This window comes from Mustela lutreola, chromosome 7 (assembly GCF_030435805.1).
Source record: "Mustela lutreola isolate mMusLut2 chromosome 7, mMusLut2.pri, whole genome shotgun sequence".
In the NCBI taxonomy this organism is placed as follows: Eukaryota; Metazoa; Chordata; class Mammalia; order Carnivora; family Mustelidae; genus Mustela; species Mustela lutreola.
Window position 1 is genome coordinate 56,460,221 of NC_081296.1, and position 27,013 is coordinate 56,487,233.

Below are 27,013 nucleotides of genomic sequence, written 5' to 3' on the forward strand. Positions count from 1 at the left end.
ATTAGTGTATCTCTAAATATAGTAGGCAGACCTTGATACCTATTGCTTGCAGTTGCTGAAGAAATTTCTGTTAAATTTAAGAAGTCACCAATACTAACATCTTACCTGAGAAGTTTGTCAAATGACCCTGTGTCTCTTTATAGATAAAAATCAGAAGCCTTCCAGAGGGATTCATTTTTATCTCTAGGATTCTAATGAAATCCTCATCTGATTTGTTAACTGAAAGAGATAGAGATGGTAGGAAAAGTATAACTCTATCTGATACTCTATAAATGTGTGCTAATAGAAACTATTTTACCTTTAATATGTATATTTTAATTAGGTTTTCAGCACTTTTTAAAAAGTCTAAATCATCATGAGTGTGAGGACTGCTAGTATATTTGTGTGGGAGTTTTAAGTGTGCTAGGTGTTGATTGGGATTTTGAATATGGTCATGCCTACTGCATGTCAGGTTTTATTGTGAGGGTTCCAGGTAATAAATAAATGCAAGTCACATAAAAAAAAGTGGCTGCTCAGTAAATACTATTATTCCCACCTGAAACACTCATTTCAGCAAGGCTTGGCTGTCAAGTGTACCAAACAGACTGGAAGGTGGCAGAATTTGGAGACAGAAAGTGTTTGGTGGATGTTGAGAATCTGTGCAAGATGATTCGTCTAGAAAGGGGAGCACAGGGATCACAAGTCCAGATTCGACAAGGGCTCAAGTCTGAGTTCTGAAGATCAGCCCAAGCAGAAGAGATCAGGTAGGAATCTGGGACCATTTCGGAGCAGCACAGGGTTAAGAGCCAGCTTCCTCCAGTAGCCAGGCTGGCAGTTGGAGTTGGACATAGGACTGTTATCCTTGTAGCATTTTTCTTCTTTTTCCTTTTTTCAGCTACCCCACTCCACTCTAATATTCCAGGCGTAATTTTTTTTTTTTTTTAAGATTTTATTTATTTGACAGAGCAAGAGAGCACAAGCAGCGGAGGGAGAAGAAGCAGGCTCCCGGGCTCCATCCCAGGACCCTGGGATCATGACCTGAGACAAAGGCAGATGCTTAACCAACTGAGCTGCCCAAGCGCCCCTCCAGACATAATTTAATCTGGAAACATATTATATATATAAAAATATTTTACAATAGTATGTGTTATGTTACTTCAGGTAACTGACGCAAGTTTTATAAGCAAATAACTTAAAGTCTCCCATAGTTTCAGAAGACTATTTTCAGATGTGATCTATATTAAAGCATTTGTACTCATAAGGTTTGAAATATGAAACTGTATCCCAGATTTTGCTAAGATACTTGGTTTTATTATAATCCTTTTCATTGTTTCACATTTTGAGAAAATTTTTCTCTGAATTCTTTATCTTTAAATATCTAAAATCTCCTGTTACTATATTTCTTTCCTGGGTTAGAGCTCACTGGTTTTGTGAAGAATCAATCAAGAGCTTTGATAAAATGGTCAGAGCAGCAGGGTTTCAAGAGAAATTAGGATTCGTCCTCTCACCTTTGTGATAGGCAGTGGAAAACTAGGCATTTTATTTGGATTGAAATCCTTGGGATGGTTGAGTTTGTTTCTGCATCTGCTTGAAAAAGCTGAATATGTGGGCCCTTTTTCTCTCCCTATTTTCAGTTTTATTGAGATCCCTTTGGATGATTTACCCATACTGTTAGTGATTAAGTTACATGATTACATTCTTTATATACTTTTAAGAAATGTATTACTGTGTATTTTCAATTTTTATACATGTTAATACCTTTTTCTTTGTAGAAAAATTTTGACTAGACAAAGACTTCAAGTAAAAAAATACAATAGACTTTTGTCTAATTTCAGTGGTATTTTTTGCAGACAGATACTGGAGAGGGGTTTACATCTGTATCTAGAAGCCATAAGCATTAAATATAGGCAAGTGCCTGTTGCTAATTTTGGGAGATTATCAAGGTAGTGGTAATATTTTTGCCACAGAAATCTATATTTATTGAAGAATTGGTGCATACGTAGCAAAAATTGAGAAGAGAGAATGTTTAAGGCAAAGAGTAGTGTTAATGTGCTATGGCACAGGAATCAATATAGCATAGTGGTTCTCAGACTCTGATAGCAGAACCCTTAGATTCTTAAATTATTCATTACCCCAAAGATCCTTTCTTTGTATTGGTTGCATCAAATATAGAGAGAAAATCTGGCCTCATACATATGTGAAGCTGGAAGGGGGGGATATATATATATTTTTTTCCCTCTTTGGAAGTAATGCTTTATTTTTTTTTTAAATTTTTTATTTTTTATAAACATATATTTTTATCCCCAGGGGTACAGGTCTGTGAATCGCCAGGTTTACACACTTCACAGCACTCACCAAAGCACATACCCTCCCCAATGTCCATAACTCCACCCCCCTTCTCCCAACCCCCCTCCCCCCAGCAACCCTCAGTTTGTTTTGTGAGATTAAGAGTCACTTATGGTTTGTCTCCCTCCCAATCCCATCTTGTTTCATTGATTCTTCTCCTACCCACTTAAGCCCCCATGTTGCATCACTACTTCCTCATATCAGGGAGATCATATGATAGTTGTCTTTTCTCTGCTTATTTCGCTAAGCATGATACGCTTTAGTTCCATCCATGTTGTCGCAAATGGCAAGATTTCATTTCTTTTGATGGCTGCATAGTATTCCATTGTGTATATATACCACATCTTCTTGATCCATTCATCTGTTGATGGACATCTAGGTTCTTTCCATAGTTTGGCTGTTGTGGACATTGCTGCTATAAACATTCGGGTGCACGTGCCCCTTTGGATCACTACGTTTGTATCTTTAGGGTAAGGGGGGGGGATATTTTAATAATCTTTTTAGGTAATTATGAATATACTTTGTTACTACATTAAAACTTGAGAAGTGGTAATCTTTCAAAAATTAATTGTAATTTAAAATTTGAAACAACAACATTAACACTTTTTATACTCAGGTTATTGTACCTTTAATCCTTTACCCATGGATGACTTTTTTTTTTTAAGATTTTAATTATTTATCTGACAGGGATCACAAGTAGGCAGAGAGGCAGGCAGAGAGAGGGGGTAGCGGGCTCCCCACTGAGCAGAGAGCCGAGCAGAGAGCCCAATGTGGGGCTTGATCCCAGGACCCGGAGAGCATGACCTGAGCCTGAAGGCAGAGGCTCAACCCACTGAGCCACCCAGGCGTCCCTGCCATGGATGACTTTGTGACATCATGCATTGGTTCTCTCAGTTGTGCAGATCTTCTAAATGTTACACATTTCATTATATGGTATCAAAGAATCATGTTTGTTAATAAGTTCACAGTGGCAAGTCAACTATTTCAGAATTCTAATTTTTGCTTGAAAACTAAAATATTTATCATTGACTACATAAGACATCATTTATGTTCCTTGAAACAGCAGGCTCACTTCATTAATTTTCAAGAAAATGTATGCTGGATACCCATGTCTGCTTAAATGGCTCCCTCAACTTGTTATTCAGATAATTGTAAAATTTTCCTTAAGACAACCATTGTACTTCAGTTTACAGATAGAAGTGTTTTGTGTGTATTTCCCATTTCTTTACACAATATTGGAAAGACGTGCTCAAGGGTTGGGATTTTTTTTTTTTTTTTTTTTTAGGGTTGGGATTTCTTACTATTAATCATTTTTGTTGCATCAAGGACATTCTTAGAGAAACTGCCCTTCCCCCCCTTTCCATGAGTGTGCAGTAGTGAATAATTATTTTGGTTCCACTGCCTTGATTCATGCTAAGGCAGTAGGTTAACTACCATTGCTTTTGCATCATCAATGAGAACTAATGATAAAACTTTACCAACCTGAAAGAAAATACCTTCTCACTGAGAATCAGTGAGGGAATGCCTACAATTTCTCTGTGGTAATTTCTTTGTCTTAAGTATTTTGTTATGGTAGAGAAATTGAACAGAAACCTCAATTGGCATTATATTTGGATTCTTACTGGCAACCAGAAGCCTTGACGTGTGAAGAGTCTTAGTAGATGTCTCTCTTGACTTTATAGGGGAAGTTAGAGATTTGACCTTCTAGCCCATTATTACCAGTCTTTCAGTCTTGTAGAGCTATTGAAGAGTAGCTAATGGTTGGAGAAGTCACACTTCTCAATTTCAAAACTGGTTATAAAGCTGCAGTAATCAAAATAACATGCTATTAGTGTAAGGATAGGCACATAGATCATGGAATAGAATTGAGAATCCAGAAACAAATATCCACATTTGTATCACTTGATTTTTTTTTTTTTTAGATTTATGTATGTATTAAAGAGAAAGAGAGTGTATGCAAGTGGGGCAGTAGAGGGAGAGAGAGAACCTCAAGCAGACTCCTTGCTGAGTATGGGGGCCCAACTTAGGACTTGATTTCCTTGGTTTCCTTGATTTCCTGACCCTGGGATCTTGACCTGAGCCAAAACGAAGACTTTCAAGTGACCGAGCCATCTGCATGCCCCAGTATCATTTGCTTTTTCAGAATACATAATTTGGTTTTTGATTGGGACAGATCAATGGGGGAAAGAACAGTCTTTTCAAACTGGATATCCCTATGCAAAAAAATGAACTTAGGCCCCTTCCCCACACCATTCAAAAAATTTAACTCAAAATTAACCATGAGATCTAAATATCAGAGCTAAAACTATAAAACTTATGGAAATACAGGTAAATCTTTGGATTGTCCTTGGTTTAGACAAAGCCTTCTTAGGTGTGAGATGAAAAAGCACAAGAAAATAATTTGGACTCCTTCAAAATTAAAAATGTTTGTGTTTCTAAGGACACCAGCATTATGAAAGTGAAAAGAACCCCCTGAATGGGAAAAATTTGCAAGTCCTGTCTGACAAGAAACTTATGTCTGGGTATAAAAGGAACTCTTACAAGTTAATAATAAAGCAGTAATTCATTTATAGAATGGGCAAAGAATCTGAATAGGCACTTAAAGGTAGGCAAATGGTCTAATCATGTGAAAAAGTGCCCAGCATCATTAGCTGTCAGGGAAATGCAAATAAAAACTACAGTGAGTTCCTACTTCGCACCCAATGGATGGCTCTGATTAAAAAAGTCAACAAATATTGGTCATAATATGGAGAATTTGGAACCCTGATAGATTGCTGTTGAGAATATAAAGTGGTACACTTTGGAAAATAGTCTGGTTAAACTGTTAACCTCAAAAAGTTAAACATATGACCTAGCATTTCACTAGATACATACTCAGGTATGTCTACACAGAAGTACATGAGTGTTGATAGCACCATTATTCGTAATAGCTAAAAAAGGGCAACAGCCCAGATGTCCAGCAGTTGATGATTAGATACTGTGTGGTAGATCCATAGGGTAGTTTGTTACTCAGTGACAGAAAGGACAAAGTACTGTTACCTGCTACAACATGGGTGAACCCTGACAGCATGACAAGTGAAAGAAGCCAGACACAAAGCCTATGTATATGAAATGTCCAGGATGGACAAATCTGTGGAAACAGATTAGATTAATGGTTGTCTGGGAGGAGATGTATAGTAAATTGCTTGTGGGTTTCTTTTTGGGGAGATGAAAATGTTCTAAAATTAGATTGTGATGGTTTCGTAATCTGAGTACACTAAAACCATTGAACAGCATCCTTTAAATGGATGAATTGTATTGTGTATGAATTCTATTTCAATAAAACTCTTTAATAAAGTAACTAATGACTGCCAAGCGGACATGTACCTTAAAGTTGGCATTTCTGTTAAGAAAAAATTACATATATGTATACATATATCCTGAGTAAATACTTGAGGTCTGTATTCCAGTTTTACAAGGATAGAAAGAAAATGACCAAATTACTTACTCTTTGCTTTCCAGAAAGGAGAAGATGAATATGCCAACGTTGATGCCATTGTTGTATCAGTGGGTGTTGATGAAGAAATTGTTTATGCCAAATCAACTGCCTTACAGGTAAGGGATTTATGGCAGTCTTAGCCCTGAGAGTCACTGAATCATTGACAGCACTGTTCAGTGTGGTGGTCATTAGCCACATTAAAAGTTTAATTCCTCAATCCCAAGTCATAAGTACTCAGTATTGAGTGGACCAAAAAAAACAAAAAACACATTCTTAAATAAAAAGAAACAACTATACTTTTAAAAAGGAACATAAAAGCATACTGGAGAGTGCATAGAACATAAAGAAAGAAGTCTATAAATTGGGATTTAACAAAAAAAAAAATCTGACAATGAATTAAGCAAAAACAGTTCTTTCTCTTTTATTTTTTTAAAGATTTTATTTCACAGAGAGAGAAGGAGGGAGCATGAGTGGGGAGAGGGGCAGAGAGAGAGGAAGAGGCATATTCCACGCTGAGAGTGGATCTGGACACATGGCTAGATCTGAGGACCCTGAGATCGTGATTTTAGCTGAAGTCAGACACCTAACTGACTGAGCCTCCCAGGCAGCCCAGTTCTTTTCTCTTTTCATTAGTCTTCAGGGACTCAAGGTTTTTCAGGTCTTTACTCTGCCATACACACAGAGTCCATACCGTGGTTCTAAATTTGCTAACAGAAAGAATGCAGAAAGGGAAAAAAATGGAGACCTCCTTCCCTTTATAATGAGACTTGCTTGAAGTCCCACAGAATACTCCTACTTAAAACGTATTGGCCAGAACTTAATGGCCATACTTAGCTGCAAGAAAGGATGGGAAATAGTCTTCATGCAGTCTTGTGCCCAGCTGACAATCCTGTCTTTCTGAGGAGAAGAAATGAATAATTGGTAGGTAACTAGCAGTCTTTGGGGGAGCTAGAATGTGCAGTTCCCTGATTTGCTACTTTGTCCCTTCTTTTATGCATTTCTGTCCTACTAAACAACAGTATAGTTCCTATAAACACAAATTATCCAAATGCACTGATGGTCTTTATTATGGACTATTTCAAACATCAAAGTCAATAAAATAATATATTGGACTCCCATGTACCCATTTTCCAATAAATTGCCAGCTCTTAGCCAGTTTCATTTGTATCCACATCTACATTATTTTGAAGCTAATTCCAGACACCTTATTTTATAAATGTTTCTGAATAAGTATTTTTTAAATTTTTTTAAATCTATAAATACTGTTAATCACATGTTATCTTTTCCTGTAGACATGGCTCTTTGGTTATGAACTAACTGATACCATCATGGTTTTCTGTGATGACAAAATCATCTTTATGGCCAGCAAGAAGAAAGTGGAGTTTTTAAAACAGATTGCCAACACTAAGGGCAATGAGAATGCTAATGGAGCCCCTGCCATCACACTGCTGATACGGGAAAAGGTCAGAACCAATAAAGGATGTGTCCTAAATGTGAAAGAATGTTTAAAAGTGATGAACAGAAATGCCCTCTAGGAATTTAAAAGAACACAGAGGGAGATTTTAGCTGACTGTGGTTGTAATTACAAAATTCTGTCGCATCTTTGTTGTGTTTGTTAGGAGAAAAAAAGGTTCAGTAACCTTGTCAGTTCTGCAGCAAAACATGCAGGCTGTGAGAGTCTGTTGAACGCTCAAGTTATCTGTCCTTTCTCAAGGACACTGTTAGCTTGTTTGTTTTCACCTTAGTACCTTCATTAGAATAAGTAACTTTTTTTTAAGTAACCACTTTTGTTTTCATCTTAGTACCTTCATTAAAATAAGTAACATCTTTTTCAGTAATCACTGCCTCCAGTGTGGGGCTGGAGCTCACAGCCCTGAGATTGTCACGTGCTGTACTGACTCTGCCAGCTGGGTGCCCGTAGATTAAATAACTTTAAATAATCCTTAAGGAAACTGAGATATACCTCCTTTTCAGTTTTTATCACATGTGATTTATTTGTTTTAAGGTCTGTCTGAGAGAGCATGTAAGCATGCATACAGGCACCCGTGTGTGTGTGTGTGTGTGTGTGTGCTGTGGTAGGGGAGGGGCAGAGGGAGCATGAGAGAGAGTCTTAAGCAGACTCTGAGCTGAGTGCAGAGCCTGACGCCCAACTCAATCTCATGACCCAGAGCATTACCTGAGCCAAAACCAAGGGACAGATGCTTAACCAATTGTGCCACCCAGGTGCCCCACATGTGATCTTTTTCGTCATACTTCCTGTCTGGCATTTTTTCTCAGAATATTGTTCATCTTGTGTTTTAGCTATTCATGAAGAAAAAGAATAGTCTTTTTTTAGAAGATTTTATTAGAGAGAGAGAGAGCACATGCACGACAGCGGGGAGGAACGGGCAAAGGGAGAAGCAGACTTCCTGCAGAGCAGGGAGTATAATGCGGGACTTTATCCTGGGACTTTAGGATCATGACCTGAGCCGAAGGCACTCCTAACTAACTGATCCACCCCGGGGCCCAGAAAAAGAACAGTCTTATCAACTTACGTGGCACTTCAGTATGTAAAAATATCCAAAGAAATTTTGTGTTAACTTTTAGTGTGTTATAGTCTGTCCTAAGAAGTAGATGGGGCATGAGAAGAGAATTTATTCTTTCTGTGGTTCCAGATATTTGTCTCTGCCTATTCCTAGTAGAACATAGATATCTAATTCTAAAACTAATTAACTCTTTTTTTTCTTTGTGGCACTGATAGAATGAAAGCAATAAGAGCAGCTTTGACAAAATGATTGAAGCCATTAAAGAAAGCAAGAATGGCAAGAAGATTGGAGTGTTCAGCAAAGACAAATTCCCTGGAGAGTTCATGAAGAACTGGAATGACTGCCTCAACAAAGAGGGCTTTGACAAAGTAAGAATACTCCTGGAAACAAGCAAATTGGGAATTGGGAAGACCAAAAGTGTGACAGGCTTCCATAACATTAGTACAAAGTATTTGTTTTGGGAAAACTGTATTCCTTCACATTTCTATTTTTCATTCTGTTTGGCTGAGCAGTAAGCCAATTTGACTTTTCAGTCAGGAGTGAGACATTGGGAAGATAGTTCAGCTATTTCAGAGAGAAGCAGGAAAATCTTTTATCTAGAAAATATATTTTTTTCCTCCCTGTTGTCCTGCCTATTTTCCTTCTTCAGCCTTTATAGAATCCTTTAGAGAGGAGCATTTACATTTACATTTAAATGATTCATTAATGTAGTACCTATTAGAGTACACACTATGACCTGGTAAAGAGCTATTTTAAATGTTTATTCAGTCCAGAAAAAGAGTATTTCAGTATTTTGTAAATTACTGATGAGTAAGTGATTTTTGAATAAATTATGAATAAATAATATTTGCTAAATAACCAGATATCTTCAATGATGATATTCAGATTGGGAGAGATGCGTTTCTTTAGCAATTCTCTATTTACATGTTAGAAACTCTTACACTTTGCAGATAGATATCAGTGCAGTTGTGGCCTATACCATTGCTGTAAAGGAGGATGGGGAGCTCAACCTAATGAAGAAAGCAGCTAGCATCACCTCTGAGGTCTTCAACAAATTCTTCAAGGAACGAGTCATGGAGATAGTTGATGCAGATGAGGTAAATGGAGAGGGGCAAGTCTTTACTGTTTTCATGAAGGAGAAGTAAGTCCCTACTGTGCAGTGCTTTTTGGTGCATGTTCAGCTGCCTTTGAAATTAGGCCTTTGGTACATAAATTGGTGGTGTGTAATTGTGCCAGCTCTTTTCTTTTCTTTCCTTTTTTTTTCTTTTAAAGATTTTATTTATTTATTTGACAGAAACAGTGAGAGAGGGAACACAAGCAGAGGGAGTGGGAGAGGGAGAAGCAGGCTCAATTCCAGGACCCTGGGATCATGACCTGAGCCAAAGGCAGGCACTTAACACCTGAGCCACCCAGGCGCCCCTCTTTCTCAGTTCTCTCCTGTCCTTTCTCTATCTCTCCTCTCTCCTTCCTTCCTTTCAGATCTCTTTATTTGAGAGAGTGTGACCGTTCACGTGCACCTATGTATGCAGTGGGGGAGGGGCAGAGGGAGAGAGGGAATCCCAAGCAGTCTCTCCGCTGAGCGGGAAGCCTTTTGCAGGGCTCAGTCTCAACTGGAGATCTGACCTGAGCTGAAACCAAGAGTTGAACACTCAGCTGAGCCACCTAGGCGCCCTGCCAGCTCTCTTTCAAAGTAACGGTAAACCTACACTATAGCTTCTTGAGGTTATTCATTATTTTATTTGAGAATTCTTCGTATGGCTGTGAATTTCACATACTGTGTCAAAATCAGCTTTGCAGGCATACCACTGTGTTATCTCACAAGTAAACCATTTCATAAGACTTTTTTAGCATCCTGAGTGATATTAGGATATATGTTGTCTTCAGACAATAATATCCACAAACCCAAAACTGTTAGCCACTTTTTGATGACTGTTTTATTTTTTTATTTTTTTATTTTTTTTAAGATTTTATTTATTTATTTGACAGAGATCACAAGTAGGCAGAGAGGCAGGCAGAGAGAGAGAGAGAGGAGGAAGCAGGCTCCCTGCTGAGCAGAGAGCCGATGCGGGACTCGATCCCAGGACCCTGAGATCATGACCTGAGCCGAAGGCAGAGGCTTAACCCACTGAGCCACCCAGGCGCCCATTGATGACTGTTTTAAATACTGTTTTATTTCTGGGCATTCTTACAGAAAGTTCGACACAGCAAACTGGCTGAATCTGTGGAAAAGGCCATTGAAGAGAAAAAATACCTAGCTGGGGCAGACCCTTCTACGGTGGAAATGTGTTACCCTCCTATCATTCAAAGTGGTGGCAACTATAATCTCAAGTTCAGTGTGGTGAGGTAAGTGTGAGAACTTCAAAATATTACAACCAGAGTATTTCAGCTTCTAGCCTGTTTTTTTTCTTGGACTCATTCTGGAATTCAGAAAAGTGGAAAGAGACAGAATAACCATTAGTCTGCCTTCTACATTATTCTCTGCATTTTTTTTTCTTTTTTATGGTTTTATTTTTAAGTAATCTCTATACTCAGTGTGGGGCTCAAACTCAAAATCGGAGAATTTTAAGAGTCACACACTCCACAGACTGAGCCAGCCAGGCATCCTTACTTACTTCTATTTTATTTCACATTGGTACCCATTTCTTACTTGAGCTTTGATTTTGTTTTTCCAGATGATTAAAAATACCAAGAAAAAATGCAAATCATGTTGAGAAAAACCATTAGGATGTTATTAGATATGCCATAATGTAATTCTTCTAATTTTTAAAAATATTGTGGGGAATGCTGTTTTTCCTGGTCAGGCCGAAGGGACTAATTCATAATGAATACTACATTTCATAGTGGCTGGTGGATAAGTGATGCCTTACCCCTGTACTGTTAAACTGTGATGGTAGATTTTGGTATATTCTTTGTCTCTTTAGGGTACCACAACTCACATTCTCTCTGAATTTTTATCCTGCGTTTTGGTCACCAATTTTACTCCCCTATAACCTGTTTTGTTTATTTAACAAAAAGGAAAAAAAAGTTTAGGTCCTTCTTGCTTCAGCTTTGGGATATAGCAGGAAAAGGTAGTGATTACAGGTGTTGTATGGCAGGAGTACTAAGGACTTGGCTAGTTTTCATAATGAAATGCTTTCTTCCTTTGGTCTCTAGTGACAAGAATCACATGCATTTTGGGGCCATCACTTGTGCCATGGGTATTCGCTTCAAATCTTACTGCTCCAACCTTGTTCGCACTTTGATGGTTGACCCTTCTCAGGAAGTTCAAGAAAATTACAATTTTTTGCTCCAACTTCAAGAGGAACTGCTAAAGGAATTAAGACATGGTGAGGTGCCTTAGAAAAGAAGGTTTGGGAATGATGTAACAAAAATGTTTCTAGTGTTTATGTGCATTTCTGTCCCTGAGGCTCTTGTACTAAAAATAGAATCAGATTTTACCAACCTTGAACCATGCTACCATTCCATTCTTAAGTCTTTTAGGCATGAGTAGTTACATTGGTTTTAATTGGTGTTTACAAAAAACTTCTGTGACTGGTTGGGCCTCTGTGTCCAGATCCTCTTAAAATACCTTGGCCTATTACTTTCCTTTAGAAGGTTTTGAGAACTAATACCTCTGCAACAGAATGTATATTGCTAATTCTACATCAAACGGATACAAGGATTGTAGTCTCAGAACTAATAGCAGCTCTGCTAAGCAAGCAATTGTCGACCTCAAAAGGCAGCAGAGTGCTTGACACCACACCTCTTTTGTTAGCTAACTGGGACTTTATGTGTTCCACCTTTAAGCTACTTCGTAAGCCCACCTCATCTCTTCTAGACACTCTTCCTCATGATCTCAAGTCAATCTTGAGAAATCCTTTTGGAAATCATAGTCACATGTAGCTTGGTGAGGATAAAGACCCCTTTGAGGCTACCGTATCTAGACTGTTCTGGCTTGAAATGTCTGTTCATATCCTAAATAGTGAAAAATTAAGGCCAGAGTTTTTCTAATAGTAATTTACCCCTTCAGTAGTCCTGTTTTTCAAAATGTGTATTTAATATCATGCCATTTATCTACTCTTAAATTATTTCACTGAGACTATCTAGCATCCCATAGTTCTCCTGAGTCAGTGATTCTCAAATAGTATAATAATGACTAGGTGACTAGGTGAATTGTTTTTAAAAATGCAAATTTCTAATCCCTACCATTCCTGCAGCTGTCCTTTTATTTATTTATTTATTTATTTTTTCTTTTAAGATTTTTATTTAGGGGCACCTGAGTGGTATAGTCAGTTAAGCATGCAACTCTTGGTTTCAGCTCAGGTCATGATCTGGGTCATAAGCCCAGGTTGGGCTCCATGTTCAGTGCAGAGTCTGCCTGAGATTCTCTCTCCCTCTTACTCTTCTCTTTCTGCTCGTGCACATACATGCACACACTCTCTCAAATCTTTAAAAAAATTTTTTTTATTTGAGAGAGAGAGCACGCATATGCACATGTAGGTAGGGGCAGGTGAGGAGTGAGAGAGACAAGCCGACTCCACTCTGAGCACGGAGCCCCATATAGGGCTTGATTCCCATGACCTGAGCCAAAATTAAGATCCACTGAGCCACTCAGGCACCCCACAGCTGAAATTCTTAGTTCACACTTTGAGAAACTTGGCTTTAGGGGACAGGTGAAAAACTGTTGATAAACCAAACCAAATCAAACCTTTTTTTTTTTTTTCCTTGAAAGATACAGTGTTTTCTCTCTGTCTTGTCATTAGGTGTAAAGATATGTGATGTGTATAATGCTGTCATGGACATGGTTAAAAAGCAGAAACCAGAGCTGCTGAACAAAATAACCAAAAATCTAGGGTAAGATTTGTGAAAATGTACATTGTCACTCTGAGACAATTTTCATGACTGGCCATGGTCAGGCAAAATATTCTTAGATTGATTCACCATTTATGGTGAACCAACATATAAATATACAACATTCATGGACTGTTAAATATTGAAGTTAGATGCCAAACATAGTGTTATCAGAGAATGTGAGAAAGATTGCATTTCTACTCCCAGGGGTGGGGTGGAGATTTTTAGAGACCGGTGTAGTAGATACCAGTAGGTTGTTCTAGGCTTAAATTATTAGTGATAGGATATATTACTGACTATTTCCTGTCTCAGAACACCTCAGCTCACGTTTATAAATGAAATACTCTGAGATGTCCTACTCTTTACATTGTTTTTTCAATTTTCATTTAATTAAGTATTTCTTAGGTGTTTTTGATATTGAACACTTAGAAATACTTAAGAACATCTTACAGAACCAAAGACATTTCAGGAAACAAAGGCTGTGGTCAGTTTGTTTAGATGGAAACTAGTCTGGGATACATAGTTTCTTTCCGGATTTCTCTGATGGGCAAGAGGAAATATATCAGCCTGTACCAAGTCCTGGCCCAGGCGACTTACTGCATCCTTGTTACCAACATTCCATTAACAGTCGCCTTGCTCAATCTAACTTTACAGCCTTGGTAATATACCCATTAATGGTCTGTCAAGTTGTTTATAGGAAGACTCTTAATTTGATTTCATGGTAGAATAATAAAATTTAAGTATGAGTGAGTAAATTAAAATAAAGAAGGTTTGATGTAATAAATGTTACATGAGGCACTTAATTAGGAAATTCTTTTCAGCATATTGTTAGCCCAAAGACTATCCTTGAATCCTGCTCCTTAAATGACTGATGAGCAGAGGCAGATCACTCAACATGTTTGCCTGCCTTATCCTGAAAATTGAAATAGAATATATTGTACTCGATCCACGTTAGAGATCTTTTAGTCTGTTTGTTATAGTTTCTCTTCATTTCTCTTTTTAGGTTCGGAATGGGAATCGAATTCCGTGAAGGCTCTTTAGTAATTAATAGTAAAAATCAGTACAAACTGAAAAAAGGTGAGTTTTGCAGGCATGCAGTAGAAAAATACCTTTTTGAATAGTTTCCTGTAGCCTTATTTCCCCTCTTTTGTGTAAACTCTACCCTTTTCCATTCTCTCACAATTAGACACTGATTGCTGTTTGCTGTTGTAGGGATGGTTTTCAGCATCAATTTGGGATTCTCTGATCTGACTAACAAGGAAGGGAAGAAACCAGAAGAGAAAACCTATGCTCTCTTCATTGGTGACACAGTGCTTGTGGATGAGGTATGTATTGCTTCTATAACTTTTGAATGTTTGTGAACTGACATTGAAGATACATTTTGTACTCTACGGGTTTTTTTTTCTTGAAAATGTTTGTCAAATGCTAGCTGAAGGGAGAGATCTGTGACAGTGACCTAATATACTTAGGAATAGATACTGTCGTCCCAAATACAGGGAGTGATTTAAACTAAGCCATTCATGGGGCGCCTGGGTGGCTCATTTAGTTAAGCCTCTGCCTTCAGCTTACTCATGATCTCAGGGTCCTGGAATTGAGCCCTGCATCAGGCTTTCTGCTCCACAGGGAGCCTGCTTCCTCCTCTCTCTCTCTGCCTGCCTCTCTGCCTACTTGTGATCTCTGTCTGTCAGATAAATAAATTTTAAAAATAAATAAATAAACAAAATCTTTTAAAGGAAATAAACTAAGCCATTCATTACTTTGTGACTTGAACCCTAATCATGATAATAACAGGAACTGATTCTTCTTTTTTACTTTAACAACAGCTCTATTGAGTTACAGTTTATATGCCATATAATTCACCTACTATAAGTATATAATTTAGTGATTTTTAGTGATTTTCTGTTGTGCAACCATCATTACAATCTAATTTTAGAACATTTTTATCGCCTCTGAAAGAAACCTGGTACACTAGCCCCCCAAACCTAGGTAATGACTAAACCACTTTCTAAGGGTTGGCTTGTTCTAGGCTTTTGTGGCCTTTTGTAACTGTTTTTTGTTTTTGTTTTCACTTAGCAGAACTGATTCCTTAATAGCAAATACTTTTGATATCTTATTATATAAAGACTTTTATGCAGTAGTTCATCGAATTATAATACCCTATGAAGTAGATACTCTGCCCTCAGATTTAAAAAAAAAAAAAGGGACACAGAGCACTAGCAGTCAATAGCCAGATATCACCACTAGGAAGTGACTGAGCCAGGTTTCAAATCAAGCCTGTATTCTTAATTATTATCTCAGTGTTGTCTGCCAAATTATAGTTCCTCATGAGGTTGGGAAAATAAAATCTGTATATATTCATTGTCAAAGATTTTAGTATCCAGAAGTTTCAAAGCACTGCTTTCCTATATACTAGGCTAGAAAGTGAAAGTGCCTCATTTAAATGCTCTTATGAATGTCTGACTTCTTCCTTTTATTCCAGGATGGCCCAGCTACTGTTCTCACTTCTGTGAAGAAGAAAGTGAAGAACGTGGGGATTTTTCTAAAGGTAGGAAAAAGGAAGATAAGTGGTGTAGGAAGTTTGGCACTGTAAAAAGGCGAAAATTATGTTGCCTAAGAAGATTAAAAGTGGAGTTTCTGAGTATGATTTTTTCTTGCCCATAGAATGAGGATGAAGAAGAGGAGGAAGAGGAGAAAGATGAAGCCGAGGACCTGTTGGGAAGAGGTTCTCGGGCAGCATTACTTACAGAAAGGACACGAGTGAGTTTATGGTTTCAGCCTGCATTGATCTCTGTCTGTCCTGTGGTTTGTATCGAGGGCCCATCTGTAGGACTGACACTTTTCTTTCTCCAGAATGAGATGACTGCAGAAGAGAAACGAAGAGCACATCAAAAGGAGCTGGCTGCTCAACTGAATGAGGAAGCAAAGAGGCGACTGACAGAACAGAAAGGAGAACAACAGATTCAGAAGTAAGAGTTTACATCGGGCAGCAAGGTTGTCTTAGGTTCATATATGGTTTTATGGAAATTTCTTACAAAAATTTTTTATCCCCACTCCAGAGCTCGCAAATCTAACGTGTCCTATAAAAACCCATCTTTGATGCCTAAGGAACCACATATTCGGGAAATGAAGATTTATATTGATAAGAAATACGAAACTGTGATAATGCCGGTGTTCGGTATCGCGACGCCTTTTCACATTGCCACAATTAAGGTATGAACGTTGAGTCAGGCTCCATCCAGACTGTTTCTGAAACTAGTGATTGTGCTCTCCACATACTCTTTTTTGGACTGCACCATCTCTCCCCATCCCGTGCTGTCCCTCTCCTTCCTTCCCAGTTTTCGCTTTGCTAGAAAGTTCAGTGATCTAGTCTAGAAATACCATTTGCAATAAACATTTTTTAACATGTAGTTGGACATGTGGCTCCAGGTGCTCGGAGGTTAGTGATTCTTTTGGAAGCATACATTTGGTCTTACAAAAAAATAAGGTACAGGTCATTAGAGCTAGATCAAGATTTACAGGGTAGGTTTAGCAGTCAGCTTGTAACTTGCAACTTAACTTTATGTCCCCATAGCTACTAATCCTTAATTTGGAAAGAAATCTGTTTATTTTGTTAATGCTTTTCCTTTCTTTGAGCAGAATATAAGCATGTCCGTGGAAGGAGATTATACTTACTTGCGAATCAACTTCTATTGCCCAGGCAGTGCTCTGGGCAGGAATGAGGGCAACATCTTTCCTAACCCAGAAGCCACTTTCGTCAAGGAAATGTGAGTCCCCAGGAAAAAACCATCCCCAAATCCCTGCTGGTTGGAGTGGCACTCTCAGAAACATTTGTTGTCTCTGCTGTGTCCCCCCTCGGTAGTACCTATTTAGACTCATCCTGCTAGCTTTGTAATGTTTTGAGGATGGAACCCAATTTGGAGTCCTCATGAAAATATGTTAAACTGATTATATATGTTTTGTAGTAGAATTATAAATAAGGAAATGCATGCCTCATTGGAGTTCATTCCTTCATGGTATGGGATGGGATAATTGACTATGCCAGATTTGAAAAATAAGTGTGATTTCCCACCCAGTGGATTAGCCATCTATAATAGTTTCTGTTTCAGAGAGAAGAAGGGGAGATGTTTTTCAGCTTTCCAGACATTGTCCTACTATTCACTGGTACTTTTTTATCCTGAAAGATACTCAGTCCGTTAAAAATAGAGTAAAGAGTGCAAGTTACCCATCCTGATAAAGAAACTTAGATATGTTCTGGCTTCCCCTTTTTAACAGTACATATCGAGCTTCAAATATGAAGGCTCCTGGAGAACAGACAGTACCAGCCTTGAACCTCCAGAATGCATTCCGAATTATAAAAGAAGTACAGAAGCGCTATAAGACCCGGGAAGCAGAAGAGAAGGAGAAGGAGGTGAGCTTGTACACAAAGCACCTTTCTGCAACAGGAAACGTGTGGGGTGGCAGACACAGCAGATTACTTGAAGATTCACACTGATTCTCATTCTACTTAGGGCATTGTGAAACAGGACTCCCTGGTGATCAATCTCAACCGGAGTAATCCCAAACTGAAAGATCTATACATTCGCCCAAACATTGCCCAAAAGAGGATGCAGGGTTCACTGGAGGCCCATGTCAATGGTATGGATAATCTCTCATGGGTCTGGGCTTTGTCTCTGGGGCACATTTGTAGATGATCAGATAATACAGTATGTCAGAGAAACGCTGGGAGGAATCTATTGACATTGTTCCATGGGCACAAGGAAAGGAAAGGCCTCTGTAGTTTTTGGCATTTTCTCTGACCCTGTGCAAATCAGCCAGAAAAAATACAGTGTCTTCTGGCCTCACCTCATGCTGCTGCTTGATGCTTAGCTTCGTTCGTTTGTCCCCAGGCTTCCGCTTCACTTCTGTTCGGGGAGACAAAGTGGACATCCTGTACAATAACATCAAGCATGCTTTGTTTCAGCCATGTGATGGAGAGATGATTATTGTCTTGCACTTTCACCTCAAGGTACACCTGTCTCCTTACTAGCTGTCGGGTCTTGGGCAAGATCTTTGTGTCACCCTCTTTCCTTTAAAATAGTGATGAATAATATCACCTGTCACATAAGATTATTAAGAGGATTGAATGTTACAAGGTTTATAAAGTTCACCGTGTCTGAAATCTAGAAGGTACTCAACATGTACGTTCCTTTGGTGTGATACCTAATGACCACCAAACAGAAGGTTTTCTCCAGATTCCTGTTTCTGAAGTAGAAAAATGTTCTTAGACGCAGTTTATTTCCAGCCTAATCTCTGAAGTCCATTCTAATAAATAGTACTTTTTAAAATTCGTAGACTTTCACATTCTCAGATGTCATTATTTATGATGACACCAGGAATGGTTTAATTATATTTACATAAATGCCATGGTTTCCAGCATAGGTATTATATCTTTTTTCATCTTGTTTGTTGTTGTCTGCTTCTTTTGAGTTTTCTGATTTCTTTCTTGTGCTTTCTGCTCTGCCTGCAGAATGCCATCATGTTTGGGAAGAAACGGCACACAGATGTGCAATTCTATACGGAAGTGGGAGAGATTACCACGGACTTGGGCAAACATCAGCACATGCATGACCGAGATGACCTCTATGCTGAGCAGGTCTATGAGATTTCCTGTTTGTTTGTTTGTTTGTTTGTTTTGCAGGGTACTAAGGTAGCTTGTGGTTCAGATCTGAGTTCAGTGGTCATTGTATTTTATGAACCACCCCTGAATTTTTCTGTGGAACCACTCAAGTATTTGTGGGGATGGCCCAGCGCCATGATTTGTGGATTAGGCATCAGTTGCAGCCTTGGCTGCACAGTTATGGTATAATGGCTTCTAGGACAGTATCCGTGTCGGCATCGTGGGTATGAGAATTAAGGACTGTAGAAGCACTTCGGACTTTTTGAAGGGATGTACTGTTAACAAGTAAAGTGATGCCTATGGTTAATTAGTATTTTTTTTTTTCTTATACAGATGGAACGGGAAATGAGGCACAAACTGAAAACAGCCTTTAAAAATTTCATTGAGAAAGTAGAGGCTCTAACTAAGGAGGAACTGGAATTTGAAGTGCCTTTTAGGGACTTGGGGTAACATATTTCCTCATCTTTTTGGCCTGAAGTGTTGCTGTCTACCTATTAGAAAAATTAGTTATTCTTCCTTTATAATAACTCAGCATAACAGACCATTCCCTTTTTCCTTTGATTGAAAACCTTTGAGACATCGGTTCCCTCTTGAACATTTTTAGGGCTGGGGTGAGTGGCTCACCCCTGTAAATGACTGTAAATGACTCCAGTATGCATGCTGGAGCTAGGTTTGGAATGGGGAAAGGAAAGAAGTGTATTGTGGCAGCAAATTTCTCCTGCAATGGGCCCAATCTTACGTGAGTCTTTTTTCTTACTCTTTTTCAGATTTAATGGCGCTCCTTACAGGAGTACTTGCCTCCTTCAGCCCACTAGTAGTGCGCTGGTAAATGCTACAGAGTGGGTGAGTATTTCTTACCTCCTTTCAGTAAGAAAATTGTTAGAGAAAAGAAAGCAGAAGGATAGGTATTTTGATTTTTTTTTTTTTTTAAGATAGGTATTTTGAAAACTAGGTCCTTTTTATTTCTGATGATTTTCATTTTTTGAAAGTTACTTTTTTTTTTTTTTTTTTTTAACTTTAGAGCAGGGAGGGACAGAGGGACAGAGAAAATTAAGCAGGCCCCACACCCAGTGCGACATCAAGCTCGATCTCACAGTCCTGAGGTTATGACCTGAGCCAAAATCGTCAGATGGACACTTACCTAACTGACTGAGCCACCCAGGTGCCCCGATAATTTTGTTAGACATAAATTACTAAACAAAAGATTCTTCAAAAGTCTCTTTAGGTTTTTAAATAGTCTCTTCATAGTTTCCTTAAATTTTTTCTCCCTGAGGAAAGATTTTGATCTTAAAAATCCTTTTACCGGGACTTCTCAGCATGTTATATTCCTTTTACTCTTTCACAAAAAAAAAAAAAAAAAAAAAAAAAAAAAAAGCAAAAAAAACAGGAGTGCTCAATCTCTCTCAAATAAAATCTTAAAAAAAAAAAAAAAAAAAGATTCTGACAATTTGAAAAGCCTGCTGCTTTAGGGGATTTATGTGGTAGTGATCCAGTTTCTCCCTAACAGCCACCTTTTGTGGTGACCTTGGATGAAGTGGAGCTGATTCACTTTGAGCGGGTTCAGTTTCACCTGAAGAACTTTGATATGGTGATAGTGTACAAGGACTACAGCAAGAAAGTCACGATGATCAACGCCATTCCTGTAGCCTCCCTAGACCCCATCAAGGAATGGTTGAAGTAAGTAAATTGGCCAGCAGTCTCCCATTTACCCTGTGAGCCCTGTATTACAGAATATGAGTGTGGTGTGTTGTATAGAACATCTGCTGGTGTACTTGAGAGTAAACCTGCCTTTGGGTTGAGTTATATCCCAGGACTTAAAAATTTGAAATCTTATTGGATAGAGTTAATAACTTTTTCCTGAAATTCCAACAGTAGTTGATGTATAGTTACACATACAGAATCAAAGTCTGATTTTTTTTTTGACTCTTTGATAGCTGTATTAAAAAATCTAAACACATGTGAAATAATTTAATTATAAAAAGGGAGGCATATCTCTTACCAGTTCTCTCATTTTTATTGAACGATGAGATAGATGAGATCTTTTTACTTTAGGCTTTGACGTCCATATTTACACACTTTAGCTAAAAGAATTCCTCACGGAAATATGAGAACTCTGTGTCCGGGAGATGTTACTCTCTAGGTGTAAAGGGTGAGGCTTGGTTAGCCTTGAGTATAGTTTGCTCTGCCTGCCACCCCCACCCCCATTACCTGTGAATGGGAAGTGCTATAAGTATAAACCTCCTCTTAAGAAGTGGGTTGAGAGAGTTTAGAAATTAAGTTATGAGAAAGATACAAATTTGTGTTTTCCCTGAGGATTTTCCTAAGAAACATGCAGGTAGGTAGTGGTGTAATGTCACAAATAGTACGTGTAACTGTATATGACTTTTTAAAAAACAAGTTTTATTGAGGGAAAACTTACATGTAATAAAATTCACCAATTTAAGTATGTGAGGGAAAACTTACATGTAATAAAATTCACCAATTTAAGTATGTGATCTGATCTAGCAATTGGATACAGTCTTGAATCTACCATCATAATCAGGATATAGAAGACTTCTTCACTTCTGAAGGTTCCTTTATAGTCATTCCCCTTCCCACAATCTTACCTCTAGTTTCTATCTCTGTACACTTGGCTTCTTCTAGAATATCACATAAATGGAAGCCTACAGTATATATCTTGCATCCTTTACTTAGCTCAGTGATTCTGAAATTTTGAAGGTTGTTGAGTGTATCCTTTTTATTATTGAGTATTCCACTTCACGGATACTTCATACCAGAACTACCACTTACTTAGTAGACATTTGAGTTGTTTCCATGTGGGGCTCTTATGAACAGCCGCTGTAAACATTATATAAGGTCTTTAAAGTGTAAACGTAGGTTTTCATTTCTTGGGTAGATGACCTAAGTGTGGCACTGCTGGGTTGTATGCTTTGGTTAAGTCTGTGTTCAACTTAATAACTTTGTAAGAAACTACCAAATCACTTTCTAGAAAACCCGTAGAAGGCTGCATTAGGTTAGAATTGTTGCTGTGCATCCTGATCAACACTTGCTTTTGTCTCTTTTTATAATGTTAGCTGTTCAATGTGTAGTGCTGTCTAATTATGGTTTCAATTTGCATTTCTATGCAATTTCTATGCATTTCTGTGATGACCCATGATGTTGAACATGTTTTCATATGTCATTCTGTGTCTTGGAGGAAGTAACTTAGTATTTTTTGCTGATGTTAAAAAGGAGTTGTAAGAATTCTTTACACTGGATAGGGACACCTGGGTGACTCACTCAGCTAAGCATCCGACTCTTTTGAGTTCCAGTCAGGGTCATTAGATTCAGCCATGTCATGCTCTGTGGTGAGTAAGCATGTAGTCTGCTTAAGATTCTCCCTCTCCCTGTGCTTCTCCCCCAACTTGTGCATGTGCACGGGCACGTTCTCTCTCTGTCAAATAAATAAAATCTTTTTTTAAATATAAATTTTAAAAATTCTTTAGACTGGATATATATATATATATATATTTTTAATATTTTATTTATTTATTTGACAGACAGAGATCACAAGTACGTAGAGAGGCAGGCAGAGAGAGAGGAGGAAGCAGGCTCACCACCAAGCAGAGAGCTCGACTCAGGGCTCGATCCCTCCTGGGATCATGACCTGAGCTGAAGGCAGAGGCCTTAACCCACTGAGCCACCCAGGCGCCCCTGGATATATATTCTTAAATATAGGTTTTGTATATGTTTTCTCCTTTTTTTTTTTTAAGACTTACTTATTTTAGAGAAAGTGTGAGTCTGAGGAGAGGGAAAGAGCATCCTCAGGCAGACTCCCCACTGAGCTCAGAGCCTAACACAGGGCTCAGTCCCAGGACCCTGAGATCATGACTTGAACCAAAAGCAAGAGTCAGCCGCTTAACCGACTGAGCCACCCAGGCACCCTTTGAATATATTTTCTTTCAGTAGTTTCTGTGCCTCTTCATTTTCTCGTGTCGTTTAAAGAAACTAGTAAAGATTAGTGCAAAATTCTCACAAAACCTGTTAGATCTAATCTTTCTATTGTAATTTGTGCTTTTTACATCTTATCTAATTAATGGACTAACCCGAAGTCAAATGTTTTCTGTTTTCTCCTAGAGTTTTATAGATTCAGGTCTCCTGTTTAGGTCTGTGATCTATTTGGAGCTAATTTTTTTTACCGTAGTATAGGATCGAGGTTCATACTTTGCTTACATACAGCCAGTTACTCTAGTAACATGTGATGAGATTATCCCCTAGTTACTAAATTATCTTGGCATCTTATTAAAAAAAAGAAATCAACCATGTAGGAAAGGGTTTATTTCTGGATAATGTTCTGTTGCATTGGCGTCTGTGTGTCCTTATACCATCGTCATAATTATTGTAGCTTTATAGTAAGTCTTGAAATCGGGTAGTATAAGTCTTCCAGATATATTCCTTTTCAAAATTGGCTGTATTAGGGACTCCTGGGAGGCCCAGTTGGTTAAGTTTCTGCCTTTGGCTTGTATCGTGATCGCAGGGTCCTGGGGTCAAATTCCACATCAGGCTCCTTACTCAGCAGGGAACCTACTTCTCCCTCTGCCTGCTGCTCTCCCCTGGTCTTGTGTCATGCCCTCCCCCCAACTCCTGACAGATCTTAAAAATATATATATTACATTGACTGTTTATGTAAATTTTAGAATCCTCTCGTGTCTTTCAGTGAACTGGTCATCTTAATCTAAGTTACCAGTTTTAGTATTTGTACAGTTTATGAAGATGTTCTCTTTCATTCCTAATATTGATCATTTTTGTTTCTTTCTTTTGTTAGTTTGCCTAGCAGTTTAATTTTATTGATTTTTTTTTTTCCATCATGAAAAAATACGGGACTCGATCCCAGGACTCTGGGATCATGACCTGAGCTGAAGGCAGTGGCTTAACTCTTGTTTCATAATCTACTTAGTGTTTCATTACTATGGACTTATAGCTTTAGAAGTTTTTTGGTTAGTGTTTGTATGACGTGTCTTTTTTTTTGTCCTTTTACTCTTGACTGTGTTCAAAGTGGCTTCATTGGAGACAACATATATCTGGGTCTTACTTGTTTAATCTATTCTACTCTTAATTGGGTTGGTGAAAAGAGACCATTTACATTTATCATTTACTATCAGTATGGTTGGGTTTAAGTCTGCTTTCTTGCTCTTGGTTTTTCTCCTCTGTTCATTGCTTTTCTCCTCTTTTTATGCTCCCTTTTGGATTAATTTTATGATTGTATATTAAAGTCTTTTGGGGGTTTTTTTGGTTTGGGTTTGTTTTGTTTTGTGATTTTTTGTTGTTGTTGTTTTTATTTTGTTTTTTTTTTTTAGTAATCTCTACACCCAACATGGGACTCCCAACTCACGACCCCAGGAGCAAGAGTTGCATGCTCTTCTGACTGAGCCAGGCTCATGCCCCAAAGCAGTTATTTCCTAACTTATAAAATGAGGGGAAAAGTCTTCAATATTTACTCATGTATTTACCATTCCTGGTGCTCTTCACTCCATTGTGTGGTTTCAACCTTCTGTCTGCTTTAATTTTTCTTTGCTACATAAACCTTCTTCTTCTTAGCATTTGAGACACAGGTTTTCTGGTGACAGATTCTCTCAGCTTTTTCTTTAAAGTCTTTATTTCCCTTTCATTGTAGAAAGGTGTTTTTTTGCTGGATATAGAATTGTAAGTTGAGTCTTTTTTTTAATATTTACAAGATGGTGCTCCATCGTCTTCCAGCTTACCTGCTTCTGCTCAGATGTCTGCTCTCTTTGTACCTCTGTACAGATTGCCTTTTTTCCTCAGGGTATTTATTTTCTATTTGTATCATTGATTTTTAGCAGTTTGATTATTAGGTACTTTGCTGTGTTTTAAATGATTATTCTGCTTAGTGTGCATTGGGCTTCTCAGATCCGTGGGGTATGTGGTTTTCATCACATTTAGAAATGTTTTATCCATTTTTTTTTCTTTTTCTAGAGATATAGAGAGGACAAATGGGGCCATTACTCTTCAAATATTTTTGCCCCCTCTTTTTTTTCCTGAGACTAATTACACATTTCTTCACTCTCAGCAGTTTCTCTCTCCCTTCATTTATAATAACTTTTTTTTTTAATTTTTTATTTTTTATAAACATATATTTTTATCCCCAGGGGTACAGGTCTGTGAATCGCCAGGTTTACACACTTCACAGCACTCACCAAAAGCACATACCCTCCCCAATATCCATAACCCCACCCCCCTATAATAACTTTTTAAACATCATTATCTGATACTTACATCCACCATCTTTGTATTTTCTGGGTCTGTTCCACTGGCTGATTTTTTTCTTCTGCCTTTTTGCCTGGCTGATATTTTGTGATCAACTGCCAAACTGTGTGGCTACACATTTTTGTGTGCTAGGTTTTAACTTTTTCTCTAGATTTCATTGTAGGTATAGTTGAATGACTTGGATACCACTTGGTCTTTCAGAAGTTGTTCTCAAATGTCACCAGTGCTGGTTCAGAATAACGTTTTGTCTAGGACTAATTTACCCTGTTGCTGGGACAGTACTCTTTTGAGGACTCTGATTCACTGTTTGTCATAGGGTCTTTCCATTGAAGCTGGTGGGAACAGGAACTATTTCTAGCTCAGCATGAGATCTGGGAATTATCTGGCCTACTGCTTTCCAGTGCTGCTTTGCCCAGCTCTACGTAGCTTTCTCTCATACATGTGGAGATATGTTCTCACCCACAGATTGGAGGGGATCCCTCTTCACATTTCTAGAAATCTTTCTATCACTCTCCTCCAGTACTCCTGCCTCAAAATTATAGCTGTCTCTGCCTCCTCAAATACTTCTCTCAGTTCTGATTGGGTTCCCCTTCCCTGCATAGCAGCCTGGGAACTGCCTCCAGACAGAAAACTTAGGCAGTTATAAATCAGAACCCTATATGTTTCCTCCTTTATAATCCTGTGCTGCTTTTCACCCAGTATTTGAAAGCTGTTTCTTTTTTTGTTTGTTTTTTTAAAAGATTTTATTTATTTATTTGAGAGACAGAGAGAATGAGAGAGAGCATGAGAGGGGAGAAGGTCAGAGGGAGGAGCAGACTCCCCATGGAGCTGGGAGCCCGATGAGGGGCTCCATCCCAGGACTCTGGGATCATGACCTGAGCTGAATGCAGTAGCTTAACCAACTGAGCCACCCACCAGGCACCCTGAAAGCTGTTTCATATCTCATTTGGTTTTCTAGTTGTTTAAAGTGAAAAGGTGAATCTAGTCCATTTTATTCCACCATGGCTAGAAGCACAAATTACAGCATATACAATACCAGTGCCTATGACGAACTTATGGTAGTGGTTCGCAGATAGGTTTTGTGTCAAAGGTTTCTTGTTGTGATCCTCGCTGTTGTCATTTCTTTGGTTTCCTTTTCTCTTCCTTCCTGCCCACTTGAATTGATTGAGCTCTTCTCAACAGAAGTAGGTAAAAGAAAGTCACTTAAATGTCTTATACAAGGCACTTTTTAGGTAATAAACAAAAAACTTATCCCTATCTTCAAATAGACCTTGCACCAAATAAGCAGTACGTAAGAAAGCAGTGGGGGATCGGCGCCAGTTGTTTCTCAGCTGCAGTGGTGCAAGTGATTAGAGCTGGAAAGAATCATAGAAATGGTTATAAGTTGAAACTACTTGCAAATAAGAGTCAGAGAGGGGAAAACATAGTTGAGGAGGAGAAAAAGCTAAAGGAGGATAGGGAAGTCGGTGCTTAAGAGAGAAAATGGAAAACAAAAACATGAGCTTTGTTCGAGAGACAAAGCTTGCTTCGATTAGAATGCTGCTCTGTGGTGAGGGCTGGTTCTAGCAGACCAGATGTCAGCTACAAGGTCTGTTCTGGTGGCATAGTGCAAAAGAATGTCAGCTATCCTATATTTAGAAAAAGGTTACCTGCATTCAGAGATGCTTAGGAACAAGATGACACAGTATTTTCTCAGAAAATACAGAGAATTGATTTTGACTTCATACTGTCCCGTTTCTCAGTTCCTGTGACCTAAAGTACACAGAAGGAGTACAGTCCCTCAACTGGACTAAGATCATGAAGACCATTGTTGACGACCCCGAGGGCTTCTTCGAACAAGGTGGCTGGTCTTTCCTAGAGCCTGAGGGTGAGGTGCGTGAGTGTGGGGTTTCTTTTCTGGTACATGGTGCCCATTACCATCGGGTGGCTAGGAAA

At 38.4% G+C, this 27,013-nt stretch overlaps 1 protein-coding gene across 1 annotated transcript in view; it reads left to right on the forward strand.

Moving 5' to 3' along the window:
• Positions 1–27,013, forward strand: part of SUPT16H (SPT16 homolog, facilitates chromatin remodeling subunit) — a 39,834-nt gene that overhangs the window by 9,921 nt on the left and 2,900 nt on the right. The window contains exons 2-23 of the mRNA XM_059180956.1: positions 5,827–5,919; positions 7,096–7,266; positions 8,544–8,696; positions 9,279–9,425; positions 10,520–10,671; positions 11,482–11,654; positions 13,071–13,161; positions 14,162–14,235; positions 14,371–14,483; positions 15,638–15,703; positions 15,820–15,915; positions 16,009–16,124; positions 16,215–16,368; positions 16,795–16,922; positions 17,431–17,566; positions 17,667–17,793; positions 18,045–18,163; positions 18,665–18,790; positions 19,148–19,260; positions 19,582–19,657; positions 20,322–20,491; positions 26,821–26,950. Coding sequence (XP_059036939.1) covers positions 5,827–5,919; positions 7,096–7,266; positions 8,544–8,696; positions 9,279–9,425; positions 10,520–10,671; positions 11,482–11,654; positions 13,071–13,161; positions 14,162–14,235; positions 14,371–14,483; positions 15,638–15,703; positions 15,820–15,915; positions 16,009–16,124; positions 16,215–16,368; positions 16,795–16,922; positions 17,431–17,566; positions 17,667–17,793; positions 18,045–18,163; positions 18,665–18,790; positions 19,148–19,260; positions 19,582–19,657; positions 20,322–20,491; positions 26,821–26,950 — 2,724 coding nt within the window. The remainder of the gene's footprint in view (positions 1–5,826; positions 5,920–7,095; positions 7,267–8,543; positions 8,697–9,278; positions 9,426–10,519; positions 10,672–11,481; positions 11,655–13,070; positions 13,162–14,161; positions 14,236–14,370; positions 14,484–15,637; positions 15,704–15,819; positions 15,916–16,008; positions 16,125–16,214; positions 16,369–16,794; positions 16,923–17,430; positions 17,567–17,666; positions 17,794–18,044; positions 18,164–18,664; positions 18,791–19,147; positions 19,261–19,581; positions 19,658–20,321; positions 20,492–26,820; positions 26,951–27,013) is intronic.